General features: G+C 44.0%; 1 protein-coding gene and 1 non-coding gene across 3 annotated transcripts in view; one reads left to right on the forward strand and one right to left on the reverse strand.

Annotated features, from left to right (window-relative positions):
- WASHC5 (WASH complex subunit 5) overlaps positions 1-22,322 on the forward strand; it is a 55,127-nt gene that overhangs the window by 3,612 nt on the left and 29,193 nt on the right. For both annotated transcript variants that reach the window (XM_004607631.2, XM_055126044.1), the window contains exons 2-14: positions 1,362-1,670; positions 2,311-2,456; positions 3,771-3,855; positions 5,224-5,324; positions 6,469-6,661; positions 10,665-10,817; positions 12,161-12,274; positions 14,798-14,969; positions 16,853-16,980; positions 17,224-17,353; positions 20,168-20,280; positions 21,799-21,965; positions 22,049-22,124. In XM_004607631.2, coding sequence (XP_004607688.2) covers positions 1,482-1,670; positions 2,311-2,456; positions 3,771-3,855; positions 5,224-5,324; positions 6,469-6,661; positions 10,665-10,817; positions 12,161-12,274; positions 14,798-14,969; positions 16,853-16,980; positions 17,224-17,353; positions 20,168-20,280; positions 21,799-21,965; positions 22,049-22,124 — 1,767 coding nt within the window. In that variant the 5' untranslated portion in view covers positions 1,362-1,481. The remainder of the gene's footprint in view (positions 1-1,361; positions 1,671-2,310; positions 2,457-3,770; positions 3,856-5,223; positions 5,325-6,468; positions 6,662-10,664; positions 10,818-12,160; positions 12,275-14,797; positions 14,970-16,852; positions 16,981-17,223; positions 17,354-20,167; positions 20,281-21,798; positions 21,966-22,048; positions 22,125-22,322) is intronic.
- Positions 3,006-3,141, reverse strand: LOC129402985 (small nucleolar RNA SNORA70). Its single transcript, XR_008628984.1, has one exon. It is a non-coding gene; the product is annotated as a small nucleolar RNA SNORA70 (small nucleolar RNA).

A 22,322-nucleotide genomic window follows, 5' to 3' on the forward strand; every position in this document is an offset into this window, starting at 1 on the left:
AATCGTTTTAGGAGATTATTAAGACAGATGTCTAAGAATACCTCTAGCCTACTTCACAGAAAAGGACAAGGTTCCAGTTGGTTCTGTTATGAGCCAGACTTGAGAACTAGTGCAGTAGAGAAGGCATTCCTTTACCATTTTGATATTCAGCATGGCAGAGGGGCACTTAGTAAAGATTAGATAGGTTAAAAAAAATCAGTTATGGGGCGGGAGTGATAGCACAGTGGGTAGGGCGTTTGCCTTGCACGCAGCCGACCCGGGTTCTAATCCCAGCATCCCATATGGTCCCCTGAGCACCGCCAGGGGTAATTCCTGAGTGAAGAGCCAGGAGTAACCCCTGTGCATCGCCGGGTGTGACCCAAAAACCAAAAAAAAAAAAAAAAATCAGTTATTGCCTCAGGAACATTCAGGAGAATGTCTGATCACTATAATTGTGTTATGTGCATGATATGTGCAGTTGTTTGTGCATGATCCAGCTATTCCTAGACAAACATTTGAATGCAAGAAGAACAACTAATGGAATCAACTAGACACTGAAATGCTCATTTATGTGAGACTTTTGGATCGGTTTTAAACAGCATTTATAAAGCATCTTCATAGAATCGAGAATCATAGACTTCATAGTCTCCGAGTTCTGTGTATAGTGTTAGCAATTATGCACAATTTTATAAAGTATGGGATTAATTCATGCAATTCTGCATATGTTGAAGCCACAGAATACCTATTGACCTCTCCTAAGTTTAAAGATCAGCTGTAAAGGTTGAGAAAGAGGGGCTGGAGCAGTAGCACAGCAGGGAGGGCGTTTGCCTTGCACGAGGCCGACCCGGATTTGATTCCCAGCATCCCACATGGTTCCCTGAGCACCACCAGAAGTGAGTCCCGAGTCCAGAGCCAGGAGTAACACCTGAGCATCGCTGGGTATGACCCAAAAAGCAAAAAAAAAAAAAAAAAAAAAATCCAAGAGTATTAGAATAGGGCTGAAGAAATAGAGCAGAGATTTTGATGCTTCCTTACACGCATCCAACCCTGGTTTGATCCTCAGCATGGCATATAGTCCCCCAAGCAGAAGTGGCCCTTCCTGCGAAGGGTGATCATGAGCACAGAACCAGGAATAAGCTCTCAGCACTTCTGGCTATGGTTTCCCCCATCCCCAATTTAAAAAAAAAAAACCAAAGAATGAAAAAGTTTTGGTATAGCAAAGTTCTTCCACGTGGAAAATAGGAAGAGAGAAACAAAAAATACCCTCCCAGTTACCAGCACACATTATAATGAGTTTGGGCTAGAGTAATTACATGTATTTACATGTATGTTTCACTTGCTTCCCTAGAAATGGAAGTTTTCATTTTTTTTTTCTAATACAGATTCTTTCATGGAGTTGCCAATCTGTCAACAGACCTGGTTACCTTTAATGATTGACAAATCCCAGCTCTGAAGCCAGTTAAACATTCCACTGGCAAGGCATCGAGTAACTGCTTATCTTCATGATGTTGGACTTTCTAGCTGAGAATAACCTCTGTGGCCAAGCAATCCTCAGAATTGTTTCCTGTGGCAATGCCATCATTGCTGAACTTTTGAGGCTCTCTGAGTTTATTCCCACTGTATTCAGGTTGAAAGACCGAGCTGATCAGCAGAAATACGGAGACATCATATTTGACTTCAGCTATTTTAAGGTAATTCTCTGTAGCGTTTTTCTACTGTCGTACACAAGCATGCTTTCTGTGGGAATCAGGATACTTTGAGATGCAAAGCAATCTTGAAGAAGAATTTAAAGAGGAGAGTTTGGGGCTGGACTGATACTACAGGAGGGAGGAATTTTGCCTTTCATGTGGCCAACCCAGGTTCGATCCCCGGCATCTCATATGGCCTCCCAAGCACCATAGTATGAATGTAGAGCCAGAAGTAACTTCAGCATGACTGAAGTTATGGTCAAATATCCACCACTCCCCACACACATTCCCCCTAAAAACAGCTAAATAGGAAAGCTTTAGAACCAAATTTAATATCAACCACTTAATTGAAATAATATCTGTAAGTTTAGATACTTGTGGGAACCTTAACATACTATAATAAAAATGTAAAGGATAACTGGTGTAATTAAGTACCCAAAATTTGAAAGCATAGTGCTTATGGTTAGTTATTTCAAAGGGATTGCATGTCTGTGTTTCTGTTCTCTTCATTATTCTCTCTTGCTCTGCTTTCAATCCTTGATATCCTCATAGAGCCTAAAAATGATTTGAATAAGAACAATTTAGATTATTTTCCGCAGCAGACTTTTATTGACATTGGGCCTCATTCTGTCTCTCTCCTTAGGGTCCAGAGTTATGGGAAAGCAAGCTGGAGGCTAAGCCAGAGCTGCAGGATTTAGATGAAGAATTTCGTGAAAACAACATAGAGATTGTGACCAGATTTTATTTAGCATTTCAGAGTGTGCATAAATATATTGTAGACTTAAACAGGTATTGTTTGATTTAGTGGTAGCTTATTCAGATTGTAGCTGGTTGGGGGGTGGGGAGGAGCCACTGAGAGCATGTAGACTTTTTTTTTGATGGAGGTAGGGGTTAAGAAGCAGGATTTATTGTGGTGGGTGGGATGGGGTGGTTGAGTGCTGAGGTGGGAAGCAGGGACTAGAGGGGGCAGCGCCAAGGCTCTCAGGAGTACATTGTGCCCAGGCCCATTGACTCGGGATGTCTTTGACCCCCACAGCCGTGTGGGCTGAGCCGCTTCTCAGTCCCTGTGTCTTCACACTCATCCACAGGAACCCTGGTAAAGCCCCTCTTCTTGGAGATGTGGATCTTCTGGCAACCAGGAAACTTGAACTTGGCCTGGTGCAGAGCCTCAGTCACATGTTCCTTACTCTGCAGTTTGGTGTAGATGGACAGATGACTTGACCGGTGTGGACCTTGGCCACTGTGCCCGGGGGCTTTCCAAAGGCCCTTCCACCGCCCTGTTTGGAGCCTTGAGATTGGAGCCAGCACAGGAGCAGATAGGAATGTCCATGACACAGGACCTGTCTACAAGGTCCCTAATTACAGCGCATAATACAAGCCACAGGCCCCGCACTGCCCGGGGAGCGCCTGCTGCCTGCAGCATTGCTTACCCGGCCCATGGGACAGAGAGCACGGTCAGCTTAGTTGGCTGCACACATAGAGACCTTTTTGAGTCGCTCCAAAATATACCTGTTCATACTGGGTATAATTGTCTTTTTTTTTTCTTTGTCCTGTAAAACTGGTTATCTTAAGTATTTGAGAGCTGTGTAATATTTTCCAGCTCTTGTGAAATAGTATAATAATCTTGGTTTATACTGAGGCATGTGGCTTTCAATCCTAGAATTTATGGTCAATTTCTTCTATACTTTATATGAAAAGTGCAGGAGGGGAAAAGAAATGTATTTTTGTAGCCTGGGTAACAGGCCTGACTTCTTATTCCTGAATAGCCTTTTCCTTCCAGACTTTATAGGTCCATTGCTCATTAGCTTTTAAACCATCTATACCAACTATGTTCTTAGGGCATTACTCTTAAGGTATTTGTGATTCATATATCATGACTATAGAATTTTCCTTTAATTTGGAATCGCCATAAATATCAGCCTCTGGCCCTAATCACTATGAATTTGCACTCCCAAAACTAGTCTTAAAATGTAAGGGAACATGTATTGTTTGAAAATTCAAATGTCTGATGTTTTTTGCCATATCCTTAAAAAAAAAAATCCATCAGTGATGTTGAAAGTATCTGTCCTCAATGACTAACTTGCCGCGGTATTTTATTTCTAGATACCTAGATGATCTCAATGAGGGTGTTTACATTCAGCAAACCTTAGAAACTGTGCTTCTCAACGAAGATGGAAAACAACTTCTAGTAAGTACTGGTGACCATTTTGCACTGAAATGTTATACAGAGCGTCAACCTCTGTACGTCACAGAAGTATATTATGTAGTACTTTATACAGCTGCAAAGCAGCTAATGATCATACTTGGCAGGTCCATATCTGGACTTAAAATATAGGAAACTGGGGGTGGAGCAATAGCACAGCGGGGAGGGCGTTTGCCTTGCACGTGGCCGACCCAGGTTCAATTCCCAGCATCCCATATGGTCCCCCGAGAACCGCCAGGAGTAATTCCTGAGTTCATGAGCCAGGAATAACCCCTGTGCATTGCTGGGTGTGACCCAAAAAGAAAAAAATATATATAGGAAACTAAATAAAATGGTAAATGAAGAAAGAATATATCCTGGAAAGTTAGCACCTCCTCCATGTAAACAGCCTTTCTTCTTTGTCTTTTGCATCTTTAACCTCTAGTCTGGTACCTCATCTACAGTAATTGCCTAAGAAATGTTTGTTAAACCACAACACCCAAAAGGAGAGCGAGAACAAAAGGGAATGCCCTGCCACAGAGGTGGGGTGGGGTGGAGGGGATGGGATTGGAGGGTGGGAGGGACACTGGGTTCATTGGTGGTGGAGAATGGACACTGGTGGAGGGATGGGTTCTCGAACATTGTATGAGGGAAACACAGGCACGAAAATGTGTAAATCTGTAACTGTACCCTCACGGTGATTCACTAATTAAAAATTAATTTTAAAAATTAATGTCAATTAAACTTAAAAAAAAAGACTGTTAAGTATGTGAATGCCTTTATGACAAAGATCTGTTTATGGTATTGAGACTCATTTGGTGTCTAATAGTCAAATACCCAAGAAATATGCAAATAGAAAGATAATCTCCATGAGTTGGTCATTTTGCATAAATTTTTCAAATCCCATTCTGTCTAGACAGACACTTAGGAGAAAGCCTCATTGTAATATGTCTTCATTGTGATATAAAGCTCTTTGGAGGAATGTGGCAAAATGGTCTTCAGCCTTTGTTAACTTCATTCCATCAGGATGTATATAATCCAGGAGCCGGAGAGATAGCACAGTGTTGAAGTGCTTGCTAAGGGCCATAGTAGTAGTACAGTAGGCACAAGGCCTACCTGGTTCGATCCCCGGCATCCCATATGGCCCCCCGAGCACTGCCAGGAGTAATTCATGAGTGCAGAGCCAGGACTCTGAGTGTGACCCACAAAAGTAAAATAAAACACTTGCCCTCTCCACATAGAGGATCCTGGCTCCTGGCTCGATCCCCAGCACTGCAAATGGTTCCCTGAGCACTGCCAGGCATGGCCAAAAACATAATAGTAGTAAATAAATAAATCATGTATACTCCGACCATTGTCTTTCTCTCTTTATAGTGTGAAGCACTGTACTTGTATGGAGTTATGCTGCTGGTCATCGACCAAAAGATTGAAGGGGAAGTGAGAGAAAGAATGCTGGTTTCTTACTATCGATACAGGTATTCTGTACTAGGAATGTTAACTTCCAAAGTATTGCTATTGGTAAAATTAAGTGTAGATCTCCATACTTTTTTTTTGGGGGGGGGGTCACACCCAGGGCTGTTTGAGGGTTACTCCTGGCTCTGTACTTCTGGCAATGCTTAGAGAACCATATGGGATACCCGGGATGAACCCACAATACTCTTTCCAACCCCATACTACTTTCATTTTTAACAGCAGCATTATGATCTAAGATGCAAAAATCTTAAGAATTTTTCTCTTTTCCGAGTATAATATAGAACTATAACTATTACTGTTTCATATCATCATACGTCAATTAAATATATAATCTGCTTCTTTTAAAAAAATGTTTTTAATCTTGTAAAATGTTGGTTCAGGTTCTCATAATTTATCTACAATTCTGAAATCCAAACTGTCTCAAAAATAAGTAGTTTCGGGGGCTGGAGCGATAGCATAGCAGGGAGGGCGTTTGCCTTGCATGCGGCTGACCTGGGTTTGATTCCCAGCATCCCATTTGGTCCCCTGAGCACCACTAGGAGTAATTCCTGAGTGCATGAGCCAGGAATAACCCCTGTGCATCGCCAGGTGTGACCCCCCCCCAAAAAAAATAAAAATAAGTAGTTTCTCATTCACACACAAACATATATACATACACAGGAACTTTGGCAGTAAATTAGATTAAACCTGAAATCATTTAAAGTAAAATCATTTAAACTTGGTTGGAACATATAAGAAATTATAGTCTTCGTTTATCTCACTCATGAGTATTTGTGAAATTTATCGTGGTAATGTTAATGTGTTGATTATATAATGTTAAATCACATTCTAATGTGTATTCTATATGATCTATGCACCATAATTTTTTCTTACATTTGAAAATTAATCTGAAAGAATTCCAACTCCAAAGATTTTAGAAAAAAAGGATGTAGATCTTTATATAGAACAGTAGAAATATAAGAAACTAACTTCTGGTTTTCTGTAGCAGTCTTTTAGAAAATACAATTTGGAATCTTAAGGCTGTCAATTTAGATGGTCATATATAAAACTAAAAAATCAGCTTATAACTGAACTTTTGTGTTGCATGTCGAAGTGTCTAATGGGAGTGGTTTGCTTGTCCTATTTCCCACTGCAAACACAACTCAGTGCTGCTCGATCTTCTGCGGATTCAAATATGGACGATATCTGTAAACTGCTTCGAAGTACCGGTTATTCCAGCCAACCAGGAGCCAAAAGACCCCCCAACTATCCCGAGAGCTATTTCCAGAGAGTGCCTATTAATGAATCTTTCATCAGCATGGTCATTGGCCGGCTAAGATCTGATGATATTTACAACCAGGTGGGCTCAGAGTTTAGTGGTTTAAAAAAACTGCTTTCACTTTCCTCCTCTTTCTCCCTCAAAACAGCAAAAAGTTATTTTAAACTTTTTCAGCTATGCAGTAGGATGATTACAGGAAGAAAGGATTATTCATTTTGGCAGGATTCTGGATTTGAGGGGGGAGATGAAATTTGATAAATATTTGAAAGGGAGATACATTTATTTTCAGCTATTCAAGAAATGACACCTAACGTATTGACAGAGCAGCCAAGATACCTGCCCCTCTGTTCCCCCAGTCCTGCATGAGCTCTGCATTGAGGAAAAAAGGCCAGCAACTAAAGGAATTATAGTGAAATAGTTATTACCTTATTGGAAAAGTAGCTTGAAACTTAATAGGGACAGCAAAGTTGCAAGAGGTTGGATCAGGTAGTACAAGGGTTACCGTACTTGCCTTGAATTCCACTGACTGTTTCAAAGCCCTGGCACCGAATATAGTCCCCCTAGCACAGTCAGGGGTCACTCGTGAAAACAGCCAAGAATAGCCCCTCAGCACTGCCATTTACAGCCCCCTTCCCGCCAACCCCAGAAAACAGATCGCTGTATTGCTATATGATATGTTTTGCAACAGGTTACAAAGGGGTTGTGATGGGTCTCCAGACAAAACAAGAGTGGGGCTGTAAAATCCTGCAGAACTGGAAAATTCTTTCACTTTTCTCCCCAGAATACATAATACTCACTGAGTTAAATGGGGTAGCATGGAAAAACTGCCATTTGCCTTCATTTTCCTAAAAAAGACATAACTGTACATAGTATAGTATTTTTTTCTTCCTAGAAGATAATAAAGACATGGACCTACAATACCCAGGGGACCATTTATCACACAGTATATCTACTCCGTACAGTTCTTTGGGAAACCTTCTGATTTTCCTTATGAATAAATGAAGATAAAAGATGGTTTTTGGAGGTAGGAGCGATAGTACAGCAGGTGGGGTACTTAGCTTGCACACAGCCAACCTAGGTTTGATCCTCCTATAATCTCCCACACCAGCCAGGAGTAATACCTGAGCACAAAGCCAGGAGTAAGCACCACTGTCATCGACCCAAGAAAACAAACATAGAGCTAGAGTGATAGCACAGCGGGTAGGGTGTTTGCATTGCATGCGGCCAACCCGGGTTCAATTCCCAGCATCCCATATGGTCCCCTGAGCACCACGATCACACGATCACGAAATCCCGTTGATTGTCGAGTGGCTCGAGCGGTCTCAGTAACCTCTACATTTGTCCTATCCCTGAGATTTTAGAAGCCTCTCTCTTCCCAACAATGCCGCACTGGAGGCTCTTTCAGGGTCAGGGGAATGAGATTCTCTTGGTTACTGGCTTTGGCATATAGATACACCATGGGAAGCTTGCGAAGCTGTCCCATGTGGGCAGGAAGCTCTCAGTAGCTTGCGAGTTTCTCCCAGAGGGAAAAGTAGGTTACAGGATTTCAGCACCACCAGGAGTAATTCTTGAGTGCAGTCAGGAGTACCCCCACTGTGCATCGCTGGGTGTGACCCAAAAAGCAAAATAAATAAATAAAAATAAAGAATAATCCATCAAAAAAAAAGAAAACAAAGCAATTTTTTTAAAAAATGTTTTTAAGACACCTCAGAATGAGTAACTGTCTGAAGATTCTAGATCTCCATGATAGTTTATTGCCATTTATTGAGAATGAATATGCACTACAAAGAATAATCCATCAAAAAAAAAGAAAACAAAGCAAATTTTTTAAAAAATGTTTTTAAGACACCTCAGAATGAGTAACTGTCTGAAGATTCTAGATCTCCATGATAGTTTATTGCCATTTATTGAGAATGAATATGCACTACAAAGAATAATCCATCAAAAAAAAAGAAAACAAAGCAATTTTTTTAAAAAATGTTTTTAAGACACCTCAGAATGAGTAACTGTCTGAAGATTCTAGATCTCCATGATAGTTTATTGCCATTTATTGAGAATGAATATGCACTACAAAGAATAATCCATCAAAAAAAAAGAAAACAAAGCAAATTTTTTAAAAAATGTTTTTAAGACACCTCAGAATGAGTAACTGTCTGAAGATTCTAGATCTCCATGATAGTTTATTGCCATTTATTGAGAATGAATATGCACTACAAAGAATAATCCATCAAAAAAAAAGAAAACAAAGCAAATTTTTTAAAAAATGTTTTTAAGACACCTCAGAATGAGTAACTGTCTGAAGATTCTAGATCTCCATGATAGTTTATTGCCATTTATTGAGAATGAATATGCACTACATTGTTTTGTTTCATTTTTCCATAAGGTATTCTCTGCTTTTCCCAAATATCGTGCAATGTAAACATTATTCTTATTGCTGCAAAAAAAGAATTCTTACAGGGTAGCTCAGGGTCAGATCAGTAATCTGCATCCAAGTGTGAACAGCTTCAAAGCTCATGCCAACCCTCATTACCCCTCTGCCTCTCCTCTGGTCCATTGGTCCCTGTTCAGGCCACTGTGTTCCCATTTTTCCTGCCCAGAGACTTTTGTGACTCTGATATTAAGATCTGGTTGTGCTCCATTTCCTCCCACCCTCTGCCCCACCCCTCCTTACCCCTGCTTCTCACTAACTGCACCAGGGGCCTGTCATTTGACAGCATCTGGTTTCCTGTCTCCGGACCATGTGGAATTGGACCCGACAAGTAATTTCTAGACTGTTACCCACAAGGCATAGTCCTGCATCGGGAACAGCCTCTTTCTGCCTGGGGAGTGGGGAATAGTCTGGACAGGGAGTGAAGCTGGGCAGATTCTTCAAGGGAAGGAACAGCAAAGACTTTCTGGTTCAGCCTCCATCCTTTTCCGAGACTCAGCCACATTCCTGCCTGCGCTTACCTCTGCCCTTGAGATAATTTCCTCCTCTCTGTTTACAGGAGCTCAGGTGACAGATACTTTGTGTGTAATCAATACATTAGGCCATAGAGGCCTGGCACCCCACCACCACCGACATTTAAAAGTTAGGGGGTCAGAGAATTAGTACAGCAGGTAAGGCGCTGTACCTGGCATGTAGATCTGGCTTCAATCCCCTACACTTCATAGGGTTCCCTAAACCCACCCAGTGTGATCCCTGAACACAGAACTGGGAGTAAACTTGAGTACCACCAGTACTGTAGCACTGTTGTCCCATTGTTCATCAGTTTGCTCGAGCGGGCACCAGTAATGTCTCCATTGTGAGACTTGTTGTTACTGTTTTTGGCATATTGAATACGCCACGGGTAGCTTACCAGGCTCTGCCATATGGGCGGGATACTCTCGGTAGCTTGCCTGCTGAGCTCTCCGAGAGGGACGGAGGAATCGAACTCAGGTCGGCCACGTGCAAGGCAAACATCCTACCTGCTGTGCTATCGCTTCAGCCCCAGGTATAGCCTAAAAACAAAATGAAATAAACGGGAAAATGAAATAAGTAGTAAAAAACAAAGGCAGGCAGAAAAACACCCTTCAAAGTAGATTAAGAAGAGAGTGATGTCTCGGCAGCCCAAGAAGAGATCATTCCTCAGAGAATATAAATGAGGGTCATTGAATTGCGTTGCCAGTGAGGTTAGGAATTTCCAGCAGATGACAGGAAAGGACAAATCCTGGTGAGTAGAAGAATACATAGGCCATAAGGAAAGAGCCATAGATGGCAGAACCTGTGTGTTCTGCACGGTTTGTTGGCAAAGACTCAGAAATGGAAAATTTGGAGAGAAGACAGGAAGTTAAAAACATTTTTCTTCTTTCTGAAAAATATTTTAAGTGGCAGCAGGGTCAAGGGCTCTCTGAGTGAAGCCCCAAGTGACTTGGAAGCAGGCGGAGGCCTTGATTGTGTGTGTTCTCACCAAGAGGCATGTCTGAGATTGCCTCCCCACGTCCGGAATCATCCGTGAAGGCGGATCTAAAAGCCCCTGTGTTGGAGAGCTGGAGAATGCAGTTGGCGTGTCTATGACATGGAACGTGACCCTGCTCCCTCTTGGGGCCCCCCTCTGTGTTGCAGGTGTCCGCCTATCCCTTGCCGGAGCACCGCAGCACGGCCCTGGCCAACCAGGCCGCCATGCTCTACGTCATCCTCTACTTCGAACCCGCCATTCTGCACACGCATCAGGCAAAGATGCGCGAGATCGTGGACAAATACTTTCCAGATAACTGGGCAAGTATTAATGCACAATTCTTTTTCTCTGTAATCTTGTTCCAGAACGGATTTTCCTATATTTTCACCTACCATCCAAGTGGTGGGTATGTTTGTTGTATAGAAAGAGTCATAAAATTGATCCTATTGGGAATTTTATAAAGCATAGTATGAAGGAATGTATCCGTATAATGGCATAAACAACCTATGGGTTTGGGGTTTTACTTTTTTCACTTAACCTATTGGTTTGGGGTTTTTTTTGTTTGTTTATTTGTCAAGAGAAAGTTCTGGTACACACACACATACAAAGTCTTGCTTTCAAAAAAAAATGCAATATTGGATGATGAATTTCTGTGATTCTGAAAGATTCTCTTATGAACTGGCAATTCCTAGACAGTTTGCAGCTGGGTCAGCGAGCTCAAAATTGTTTTTATGGTAAATAGTAAGCTCATTTCACTTTTCATTTACTTTATTTTCCGAATAAGCATACAGTGCATTTCTAGAGCCTCTGACAGATATCTCAGTAATCTGTGTGCAGAAACAGAATATAAACTCAGTTGTCTTCAATTAAACAAGACACTCCAGAGACCTTGAAAAAATGTTTAAATGATGTTTTGTTCTTGTTTTCTTTCTTTGGGGAGGCCACACCTGACAGTGCTCGGGGCTGTAGTCAGAGAGGACTCCTGGCGGGGCTCAGGGCACCATAGGGAGACTTGAGGATCAAACGTGGGTTAGCCCAGTACAAGCCAAGCGCCCTCCCCTCTGTGCTACTCTAGTCCTACCTGAGAGAGGACTCGATGACTTAGACTCCTGCCTTCTGAGAGTTCGATCCCCAGTGCTGAATGTGATCCTGGCATTTTTGCTGTTTGTGCCTGGCAGCTCTGCTGTCTGAGATGCCTGAGGCCGCCAATGGTGGGACAGTGTGCCCAGCAGCTAGCTATAAGAAAGGGGCCAAGTGGTTTGGGGTCCTCCGTAACCAAAGGCATGTTTGAGCTCCTTCACATAGTCTCTGATTTCCTTTCAACCTTGCTTTAGTCACTTCCTGGAGTTAGAACATGGTCACCCATGTTCCAAGGAGCAGCTGGTAAAGAACACTTACTTTGATGTCCGGGAAATCTTGGTCATTCACTGGAATGGAGTTTATTATTTGGAGGGAATAGGGTGCAGCACCTGGGGCCACACCCAGCAGTGCTTAGGGCTTCTGAGTTGGGCATCAGTCCAGTAGGTGCCTTAACCTCTGTACGTTCTCTTCAGTTCTGAGTGGAGTTTAAACTGGAAGGATGAGGCACCGTCATCTATAACTTTGTCTTGCTTTGAAGTGAGTCAGGGCTTAACAAACACTGAATGAATGTCTCCTCTTTCAGGTAATTAGTATCTACATGGGGATCACAGTTAATCTAGCAGATGCTTGGGAACCTTACAAAGCTGCAAAGACTGCTTTAAACAATACCCTGGACCTTTCAAATGTCAGAGAACAGGTACGTTCTGGCTAATCGTGAGGGACATCTTTAGAATTTCAAGCCTACCTTGTGGAGTAGAAAAGGAGCTTAAGTAATTTCCCAAGGAATTTGGAAGATGCCCAGACAAGTTTTTAACACAGTGAATAGTGAAAGGTGAATTACAAATGGAAGGCTAGACTCAGTCCTAAAGGAAGAGTCAGCTTCACAAGACCCATCAGGATGATAATGGGTGGCCCAATAGATTTAGTTTTAATTCTTGCTGAGGACCGTGTCCCTGTGGACAAAACATCTATGCCAGTAGTTGCAACTTAATTCTAGTAAGCTTATTTTAATGTTTTCATCAGTCGGATGAACGGTGAAGAGGATAACCACATGCCAGCAATATGCCTGTCGTTATTCAGTGTTCATCTTGTCTCTTGTGTGAAGTAACCAGGAAAATTCAAAATATGCATCTCCGTAAAACTTAAGTGACTATGAGAATTTAAGGCAGAAGGAAATACCTGAATAAGCAGAGGGATAGGGATGAGATAATTCTGTTGGGGTGTCATACTTGATTTTTCTAAATATTTACCTTCTTTTTCCTACTGTCAGTTTCTGATTTTCCAATGAGAGAAGAATAACACTGACTCAAAAAACCCCAGCATGAGTCTTGGTCAAATAAATTGAATTCCATAAATAATGTACAGAATGATTTCAGTTCTGGAATGCCTCCTAGAAACCTATTAGAGAAAGTTGGGCTTCCAGCACATACCATCATCAGCACATTAACTTTTTATGACTAAATCCCTTTCCAAAATTGCATTCTCTTGTTCTTCAGTGTCTTAGGATAAAACATTCTGATAATTCCAAACTAATGCGAATAGATGCATATGTTATGTTTAATGTTAGACTCTTGCTTCAGGAAAAGTACAGTGGCCAGATGTTTTTTTTAAAAAAAAAAGCTTGAAAATTGAATTTTGTCATCCTGGGGGATATATCTGTTAAAAGTCTGTGTCCTGTGGAAATCTTGTCCCCTAAGTCTCCCTGAGTCACTCTGGTCTGCTGCCTGTCAGGACAAACAGGAAATAGGTACTTGAGCCTCTGCAGCTCGCTCTTCCACAAGCTAAAATTAAAGGGATCCAGAACCGCCATTAGAGCTCTAATTTACGCTTATAGACTCCAAGAAAACAGAAGTTAAATTCAAAGTCACTCACACCTTGTCTTGAGGCTACAGTTAGGGTTCTCCACTCCGGAGTCCAGTGTCTTAAAATGTCCATTTTTCCCTTGAGCTGTCTTCACCCTAGTTCACGTTGCTCCTCTTATATAGAAATCCCAGAGATGCCTGGGGGCCAGAAACATAGCTCAGGGGTCAGAGCACAGGCCTTGCAGGCGATAAGGCCCTGAGTTGGATCCTTGGAACTGCAGGTCCCTCTCCTTGCCCCAGCATTGCCACCACGTGTGGCCCCCAGCAGTGCAGTTCTGAGCATTGTCCCAGCTGACTGAACACAGGCAGGGGGTCCCGGGATCCCCTGAGCTCTGCCTGGGAAATACCCACCATCTCCAGGAACAAAAAAGAAGGGAAAAAAAGTTGTCTGTCCAAGTAATCATTTTAGTGAGATTCATTGTCAAAGAGGGACCCGGGGATAGCCTCATGGTAGAGCAGTGCCTTGTAGGCAGAGGCTGTGGCCTTGCTCTGGGCCCCCATCCTACTCCCCCTCCTACCCCTTAGGTTAAGTTTGTTCCCAGCGACACAACAAGTGTGCGGTGGTCCCAGTGCACTGTAGCCGAGTGAGCGAAGAGCTGTGGCCCAGCCTTCCCCTTCCGGCCGGCTCATGCCCAGGTACCACAGCTAAAGTGCAGAGCCCTGGTCTCCACAATATCAAAAGGAACAACAGGGCAATAATATAAAAATGAATGACTTTTATAAAGAAACCAATTCTTTTTCCTTTTTATTTATTTATTAGGCACCATGAAATTACAGTCGTTCATGATCAGCTTTCAGGCATACAGTGCTTTAACACCATCCCTTCACTGGGGTCCTCATCCCCCTACCAATGCCCCCCCACCCGGCCCCTATTTGCCTCCCACCCACGTCTGCTTCTGGTGAGTTGGAGGGCAAAAAGAGGCTCTTTTTCCTTCCTTCCTCCCTTGCTTGCTTGCTTGCCTTCCTTCTTGTTTATTTTTTTTTTTCTAAATTTGTGCGCTGTGCTTTACAGTACCGTTGCTGCTAGGGTTTCATCCATAACACTTTACCACCTTTCCGAGCCACCTCCTCCTCCCAATGAACATGCCCCTCCATTATGGATGCTGCCCCCTTCCTATTATATCCCTCAAGAAACCAATTTTTTTTAAGTAATTTCTAGTTTGTTGGCCCACCATCTGCATGGCTGCCCAAGCACAACTGGGCATAGCCCTGATGGCCTCCAAGCCGTGCCAGGACCCCCCAAGCGTCAAGAGTCCGGCGAACAAGCCGGAACATTTAAACCACGATGCACAGCCCCCCCGCCAGCACTGCTTTGTGAAAATGTCAATTGAAAGTGTTTTGTCATTTCCTGCCCCAAGGCCAGCAGGTACGCCACGGTCAGTGAGCGAGTGCACGCCCAAGTGCAGCAGTTCCTGAAAGAAGGCTACTTGAGGGAGGAGATGGTCCTGGACAACATCCCGAGGCTTCTCAACTGCTTGCGAGACTGCAATGTTGCCATCCGGTGGCTGATGCTCCACACGGCAGACTCCGGTACTGCGCGCCAGGGCTAAGGGGGTTCCTCTCCCTCTCAGAGGCTTTCCCCATCCAGAGCTGCTGCGTGATGCCAAGTGGCTCGGCGGGGAGTAAGAGTCCTGGAGTAAGAGCCGATTTGCTCTTTCTGAGTTGGTGCTTTCCTCTCAGCTCCTCGGACCAGCAGCCCAAACTTTCCCTTAGTCAAGTACCTTGACATGCTGTTGGCACATGCAGGAGTCTCAGGTTCAGGAAATAGGGAAGGTGGTAGGTACCGCGTCAGATATATATGGATAAAAAAGCAAAGGACTGGAGTGATAGTACAGCACTCTACAGGTAGAGCACTTGCTTGCACATAGTTGACCCAGTTCAATCCCCAGCACCCCATACGATTCTGTGAGCCCGCCAGGAGTAGGCCCTGAGCACTGCCAGGTGTGGCCCACTAACAAAAAAATTAAGAAATAGAACTGCAGATTTGGCAGGATTGTGCCACTGCTTCCCCGCCCTCTCTCCTCCACCACCTCCCAAAGGTGGCCATGACCCTGGAAATCCTGAGCCTGTGGCATGAGAGGGACTGAGGTTAGGTAACTAAATTGAAAGGAAATAGACAGGGGCTGGAGCAGTAGCACAGCAGGTAGGGCATTTGCCTTGCATGCGGCCAACCCAGGTCCAAGTCCCAGCATCCTGTATGGTCCCCTGAGCACCGCCAGGAGTAATTCCTGAGTGCAGAGCCAGGAGTAACCCCTGCGCATCGCCAGTGTGACCCAAAAAGCAAAAAAATATAATAATAATAATAAAAATAAAGGAAAGAGACCTTCCTGGATTATCCCAGTGGTCCAGTGTTCTCAGGGGACCCACAGAGATTAAGTGGGAGGAAGGGTGCGCGTCTCGGAGTGAACCCTTCCCTGTCATGTGTACGCCCGACCACACCAGGTTCAGAGATTTAGGGATTGCTATATTCCTGGCTCAGACTTCTTTACAGCCAAGGAAGGAAGGCGAAATCAGCAGAGGGTCAAGGGTCCTGGGAAACTCTGAGGGACACCAAGAGCCGCTCCCCAGGGAATTTCCCCAGCACAGTCCATCCTGCCAGCTTGAAACAGCGGGTCCGGGGTCTCGTAAGGAACTCGGCCCACTGTCTTCCTGAGAGCTGACTACAGCCTCGGCCTCCCACAGCCCCAAGAGCCAGACTCCTGACAGGAAAGCAGGTCCTCATCCTAAACCACCTGGGGCATGCGGACCATGCTCCCCTCCTCTCCAAGGGCCAGAACTACCCCAGTGCCCCAAGTTCCCAAATGCCAGCCAAGGGCCAGCTGAGAACAGCAACCCCAGGTCTGCGGATCTGACTCTTTCCCACACTCCTGTGCGTGCTCATTTGGCAGAGAACACACCCTCCACCGAAAGCAGTCCCAGTGAGGACATAGGAGCACACTCAGGCTGGGCTCTGCCAGAAGGCTCTGCCCACCCATTTCGGGGGGATCAATAATAAACGAGCCCCAGACATTGTTGAATATTGAAGCCTTGTCCTGCAGTTGCTTTTCACTGGGCGGTCTAGCATGAATGTCACGAGGGGTCTGTTGGCATCTCGTAAAATAAGTTACAGTTAAGGGCAACATGTTCACAATGCTGCTGACATCGTTGGTCTCTACACAGTTTCTGTTGTCATTTTGAGCAGTTCATAGTTTAGCACAGGTGTTTTATATCAATCTGTGACTTGACTTTTTTTGAAATGCTTAACAATTGATACCAGCACTGCAGATTTGTGTCCCCACATCCAAGTGTGAGATGGCAGTGGCACATCCCAGAAAAATATGTTGAAGTTAAGAACAGGGAAGAATCCACCTTACATTTCCACAGTGCATTCTACATACTTACTAAATCTAAAAACTGTCTCCTTCGGTTCCTAGCCTGTGACCCAAACAACAAACGCCTACGTCAAATCAAGGACCAGATTCTCACAGACTCTAGGTACAATCCCAAGATCCTCTTCCAGTTGCTGTTGGATACTGCGCAGTTTGAGTTCATACTCAAAGAGGTAAAAAAAAAAAAAAAAAAAAAAACCCTTAAAAATCATCGTAGAAAATAAGTGAGTCGCTTGCCTTGCCCACTGCTGATCCCAGTTTTATCCCCACGCTGCGTGGCTCCCCAGGCGCCTCGCATTGCCCCGCTGCAGCCCTGGAGAGCTCCAGCATCAGTTGGGTTTCACTTGGGCTTCCTTGGTAAACAGCCTAGACTCTTTTCGTCTTGGGTGAATAATTCTCTCCTGTCCCTGCAACAGATGTTCAAGCACATGCTTTCAGAGAAACAGGCCAAATGGGAGTATTACAAGAAGGAGGGTTCCGAGCGGATGACTGAGCTCGCCGATGTCTTTTCAGGAGTGAAACCCCTGACCAGAGTGGAGAAAAATGGTAATGGTTGACGGGTCTGGGGGTGGGGGAGTGTGTGCGGAGGGCCGGCACTGGCTCAGACCGCAGAGGCACTGTCGCATGCCGGGTCACTGCCAGTGAGGAGCTAACCTCACTGCCTTTGGTTTGTGCCCCTTTGGGAGATCTGCATATTCCCTCTGTGCTTCTAGTTTCTTTCTTAGCTCTCAAGTGAGAGATCAGGCTCAATACAGGCATCTCACACCCGTCATTTCTCATCAGTCATCTTTTCAGAGTAAGAACCAGTTTTCCCCCACAGCACCGTAGTACCCTAAAGGAGTGCTCAACTTATATGCATCCGGGTTCTCAGGAGCCTGCGCTAGAGTATCAGATACTCCACCCCAAGCATCTAAGATTCTGGGTCTCACTCACTCACATACCAGCTGTTTGCAGTAGAACTGAAGACCTGAAGACTTACCGGAAACAGGATTTTTTAATCCTACTTTTTGGGGTTTTTGTTTTCGGGCCACACCAGTGGTTCTGAGTGCTGCTCTTCTGACTGTGTGTGTGTGTGTGTGTGTGTGTGTGTGTGTGTGTGTGTGTGTGTGTGTGTGTGTGTGTGTGTGTGTGTTGAGGGCAGGGGCAGGCAGGGGAAGGCCATGAACTCCTGAGAATCTTACCCAGGCCTCCATCCTGCAAAGCAAGTGTGGCCTGTTGAGCCCCTCCCCAACCCAATCCCACTTTTTAAAAAATTTTATATTTTTGTTGTTGATGTATGTATGTGTGGTACTCAGGACTGAGCCCAGGTCTCAAACATACAAGATACTTTACCACCAAACCGTATCTGCAGCCTTAAATCTCAGTCCTGGCTCTCTGCTCAGGGAGGATCGAGAGGGCCGTATGTGGTGCTGGGGATCAGATTGGTGTTCGCTGCATGCAAAGCAAGTGCTTTAACCCCTGTAATTTCTCTCCAGACCCTTATATGGTGCTTTTCTTTTCTTTTTTTTTTTCTATTCACCTGCCCTATAATAAGGTGTTTTTCAAGTGAATCTTTCCAATGATAAAATAAGATTAGAAAGGCAGAGGTGGGTGCCGGGGGAACATGGAAAAAAAAAAACAACTTGGGGCGGTGAAAAAAACAAAGCCTCTGAAATTGAAACAGGGTGAGAATCCTGACTCTACTCATGGGTAACTACACCTCTAGGCACCGGCTTCCTTTTTTTTCTTTTTTTTTAATTTTTAAATTTTATTTTCATAAGGTTGTTCACATTAATTGATTACATTCAATATTTCAAAACCACTCCCACTACCTTTATACCTTCCATCACCATTATTTTGAAATTTTTCACTACCACTCAAGCCTGCCTGCCACACAGATGCTAGATAATTTATTTTTTATTGCTTGTTATAAATATCATGAGATGTCTTCTGGAATTCTAAAATTGCAAATAATTGGAGTCCAGAGACATCTCTGCACGAGCTAATCCATTCTGAGATTCATTTGTGAGTCTCTGGGTCAAGGCTGTGAATGCGTTAAAATGGCACGGGGAGGCAGTTTATGGCCATGACAGGCAGGTCTGTGAAGGAGCAGGGAAACAGGAAGGGATGGCCCCTGCCCGCCATGTGACCTGGAATCTTCAGTCCCTGATCCCGCCTACCTGGGCATTTCTTCTGGAAGTTTGTGGACTTCAGTGGTTCATTTGAAGTAGGCAGAGAGAGGACACCTGCTCCATCTGAGGTGGGCACCGGCTTCTTTATCAGAGAAATGAGAGAGGATTCATCTGTCACAGAAAAGTGAGTCAAAGCCTAGGTCGTTACTGGTGCACTGAGGGCTACTCCAAGCTCATTACCCACTCCTCTCTCTGCTGTGAGAAGGCCAGTCGGTATGTGTGTGTGTTGGTGCAGGACTATAGTCCCATTACACCTCTTGGGCTTCCCCACGACTCACCACTCGGCCTCACACATTTTTAGGGCCCTCTCAGCGCCCCGGGCACACCTTTGTCTGCCCCACAGCCTCAATCAGGTCCATCCCTGTAGGGAAAAACTGTCCCTCTGCCTCTATCTGCCAGTCCAGGTCTTTACCTGTTCTCTCTCCTGAAGACCGCTCTCCCCAGGAACTCTGTCACATCCTCAGTTTCTTTACCTTTTTTCCTTTTTTAAATTTTCTTCCTTGGACCATATCCAGCAGCACTTAGGGACTATTCCTGGCTCTGAGCTCAGGAATGACCCTCAGCAGTGCACAGGGGCCCACAATGCAATTCAGTTCAGGATCAACTGCATGCAGGGCAAGTGCCTGACCCCTTGTACCACCTCTCCAGGACCCTCATCATTAGTTTCTTCTTGAGTCTATCCACCATGACTAACCCCTTTGCATTCATCATCAGTTTACAACATGTACTCGGCCTCTAAACCTTTTTGGCCAGGTGAAGTCAAATAAGCTTCCTAGGTAAAAAGTTATATCTCCTAGGGCTAGTGCCAGGCATGCCTTGTATGCCACTGACCCTGATTTGACTCGGACATCACATGGTACCCTGAGCACCATTGGGAGTGACCCCAGCCACCACTGATTGGTGTCACCAAATCCCCTCTTCTCCTTCAAACACACACACACATACACACACATACACACACACACACACACACACACACACACACACACGGAAGAAAAGAAAGTTTCAGCTCTTCTACAGAGTCATACAACTCAGACTCTTTTGTTGGAATTTTCAAGGATAGTATTAGATGCACAGTCAATGCTCCGTGACTTAGATCTAGATGTCGAAGATCAGTTAATAGATTCATGAGGACAGCTTCAGGAAATCTGAGATTTCAGTTGTCCATCCTTGTTTCCATCACTCCTAGAAAATCTTCAAGCATGGTTCAGAGAGATCTCGAAGCAAATTCTGTCTTTAAATCATGACGACTCCACTGCTGCGGGCAGGAAAACTGTGCAGCTGATTCAGGCTTTGGAGGAGGTAAGACAGTCCTTTAACACATCGACTCTTGAATCATATGTCCCAGACCTTCTGATACACGCAGCATCTGCTCCTGAAAATGTTGCTAAGAGCATTTTATCAGAAGTAAAGGCAGATAAATTAATATATACCCCCTGAAAATAAACAGAAGCATCAGAGTAATAGTCAATTGTTATTAAAATGAATTGTTTATTTGGCATAACTATATTTGTGGATCTGTAATGGAAATGTCCTTTTTCTTGTTTTTGCAAGGTTTTTATTTTTTTTAATTGAATCACAGTGAGATACACAGTTACAAAGCTGTTCATAATTGGATTTCAGTCTTAATAATGATCCAACACCCACCCCTCCACTTGTGTACATTTCCCATCCCCAATGTCCCCAGTATCTCTCCCACCACCACCTTCCCTTACCCCTCTCCCCCTAGCCTGCCTCTAGGTCAGGCACTTTTCTTTTTTCTCTCTCTCTTTCCTTTTGGGCATATGGTTTGCAGTACATATACTGAGAGGTTATCATCCTTGTTCATTTACCTACTTTCAGCACTCAGTTCTTATCCAGAGTGATTGTTTCCAGCTATCTATGCCATAGTGGTCCCGTCTCTATTCCAGCTGCCTTTTCCCAGCCCTTGAGGCTTCCACGGTTGCATGGACCAATCCTCCTGGCCCCTGTTTCTACTGTCTTTTTGCAAGCTCTTTAGACGGGTCACTCTTAATGCCCATGCAGCATAACCCTCCGTGGTTTGCATACCAGAGCTTCCCTTGCCATTTCAGGACAATTGCCCACTGTGCCATTTCCAGTGTTGGCTGACTTTTCTATAGTACAACCAAAAAACAACTTTGTAAAAACTTGGGTGCTTTTTGCCTTTTGCATTATTTACTTGTTAAGTATATGGCCCAAGCCCCTTGAATTATAATTTCAATATACTGTGGCATCATTCTGTTTGAGAGAACACATCAAAAGAATTTAATTATGTGCAAGTACCATGGTTGTGATATGACTTTGTTTAGTACCAATCTGCAACTCTTTAGAATTAAGATAAATTCCCAATTCATGTTTATTGGCAATGAAATGAAAAATGGAAGTGTTCACTTACTATGTCTGATTTTGTACAGGATATAGAGTGCAGGACGTTTTCCAACCCTAAAATTCAGTGCATTGACTGCAGCTATAGTATAGCGGTAGGGCTTTTGCCTTGCATGCCCTTGCATGCAGCCAACTCAGGTTTGATTCTCAGCATCCCATGTCATCCCGAGTACCACCAGAGTAATTTCTGAGTGACAGAGCCAGGAGTAACCCTGAGCATTGCCAGGTGCCGCCCAAAAACAACAACAACAAAAAAAAAAATCAGTAAACTGATTTATGACTTTGCTTATACAATTTGCAGTGATAATTTGAAAGAAAATTTTTGCCAAAAAATTGCCAGTAACCTAGTGTGTTTCTTCTGAAGCACTTTTAGGGAAAAAGAGAATACCATAGAAGCCCTTTAGAATTTCAAAATTAAATGTATTTGTGTAACAGGTCCAAGAATTTCACCAGTTGGAATCAAATATACAAGTCTGTCAGTTTCTTGCTGATACTCGCAAGTTCCTCCACCAAATGATCCGAACTATTAACATCAAAGAGGAGGTCCTGATCACCATGCAGATTGTCGGAGACCTTTCTTTTGCTTGGCAATTAATCGACAGGTAATGTGGAGCCCCTGGTGTTTTTGACCATTCTTGAGGAGGATTACTGCCACCATGTCCTAACCACTTATTTCTCTTCACAGTTTCACTTCTATCATGCAAGAGAGCATCCGCGCCAACCCATCCATGGTCACTAAACTCAGAGCTACGTTCCTAAAGGTGAGCAGAACGAGGTCCCTTCTCAGCAGTGAGCACAGATCACGCCTTCATTTCACAGCAGGCTCATGTTCTTTGGTTGGACATGATTTTGTCGCAGCATTGATGAGGGATGTAAACTGTCCAGAAGCAGCACCAAGCAAACTATTTGACCATCTGCTTTCTCTTTTTTGTTTTGTTTTGTTTTTTTTTGGGGCCACA

The sequence above is a fragment of the Sorex araneus genome, chromosome 2 (assembly GCF_027595985.1).
Source record: "Sorex araneus isolate mSorAra2 chromosome 2, mSorAra2.pri, whole genome shotgun sequence".
NCBI lineage: Eukaryota > Metazoa > Chordata > Mammalia > Eulipotyphla > Soricidae > Sorex > Sorex araneus.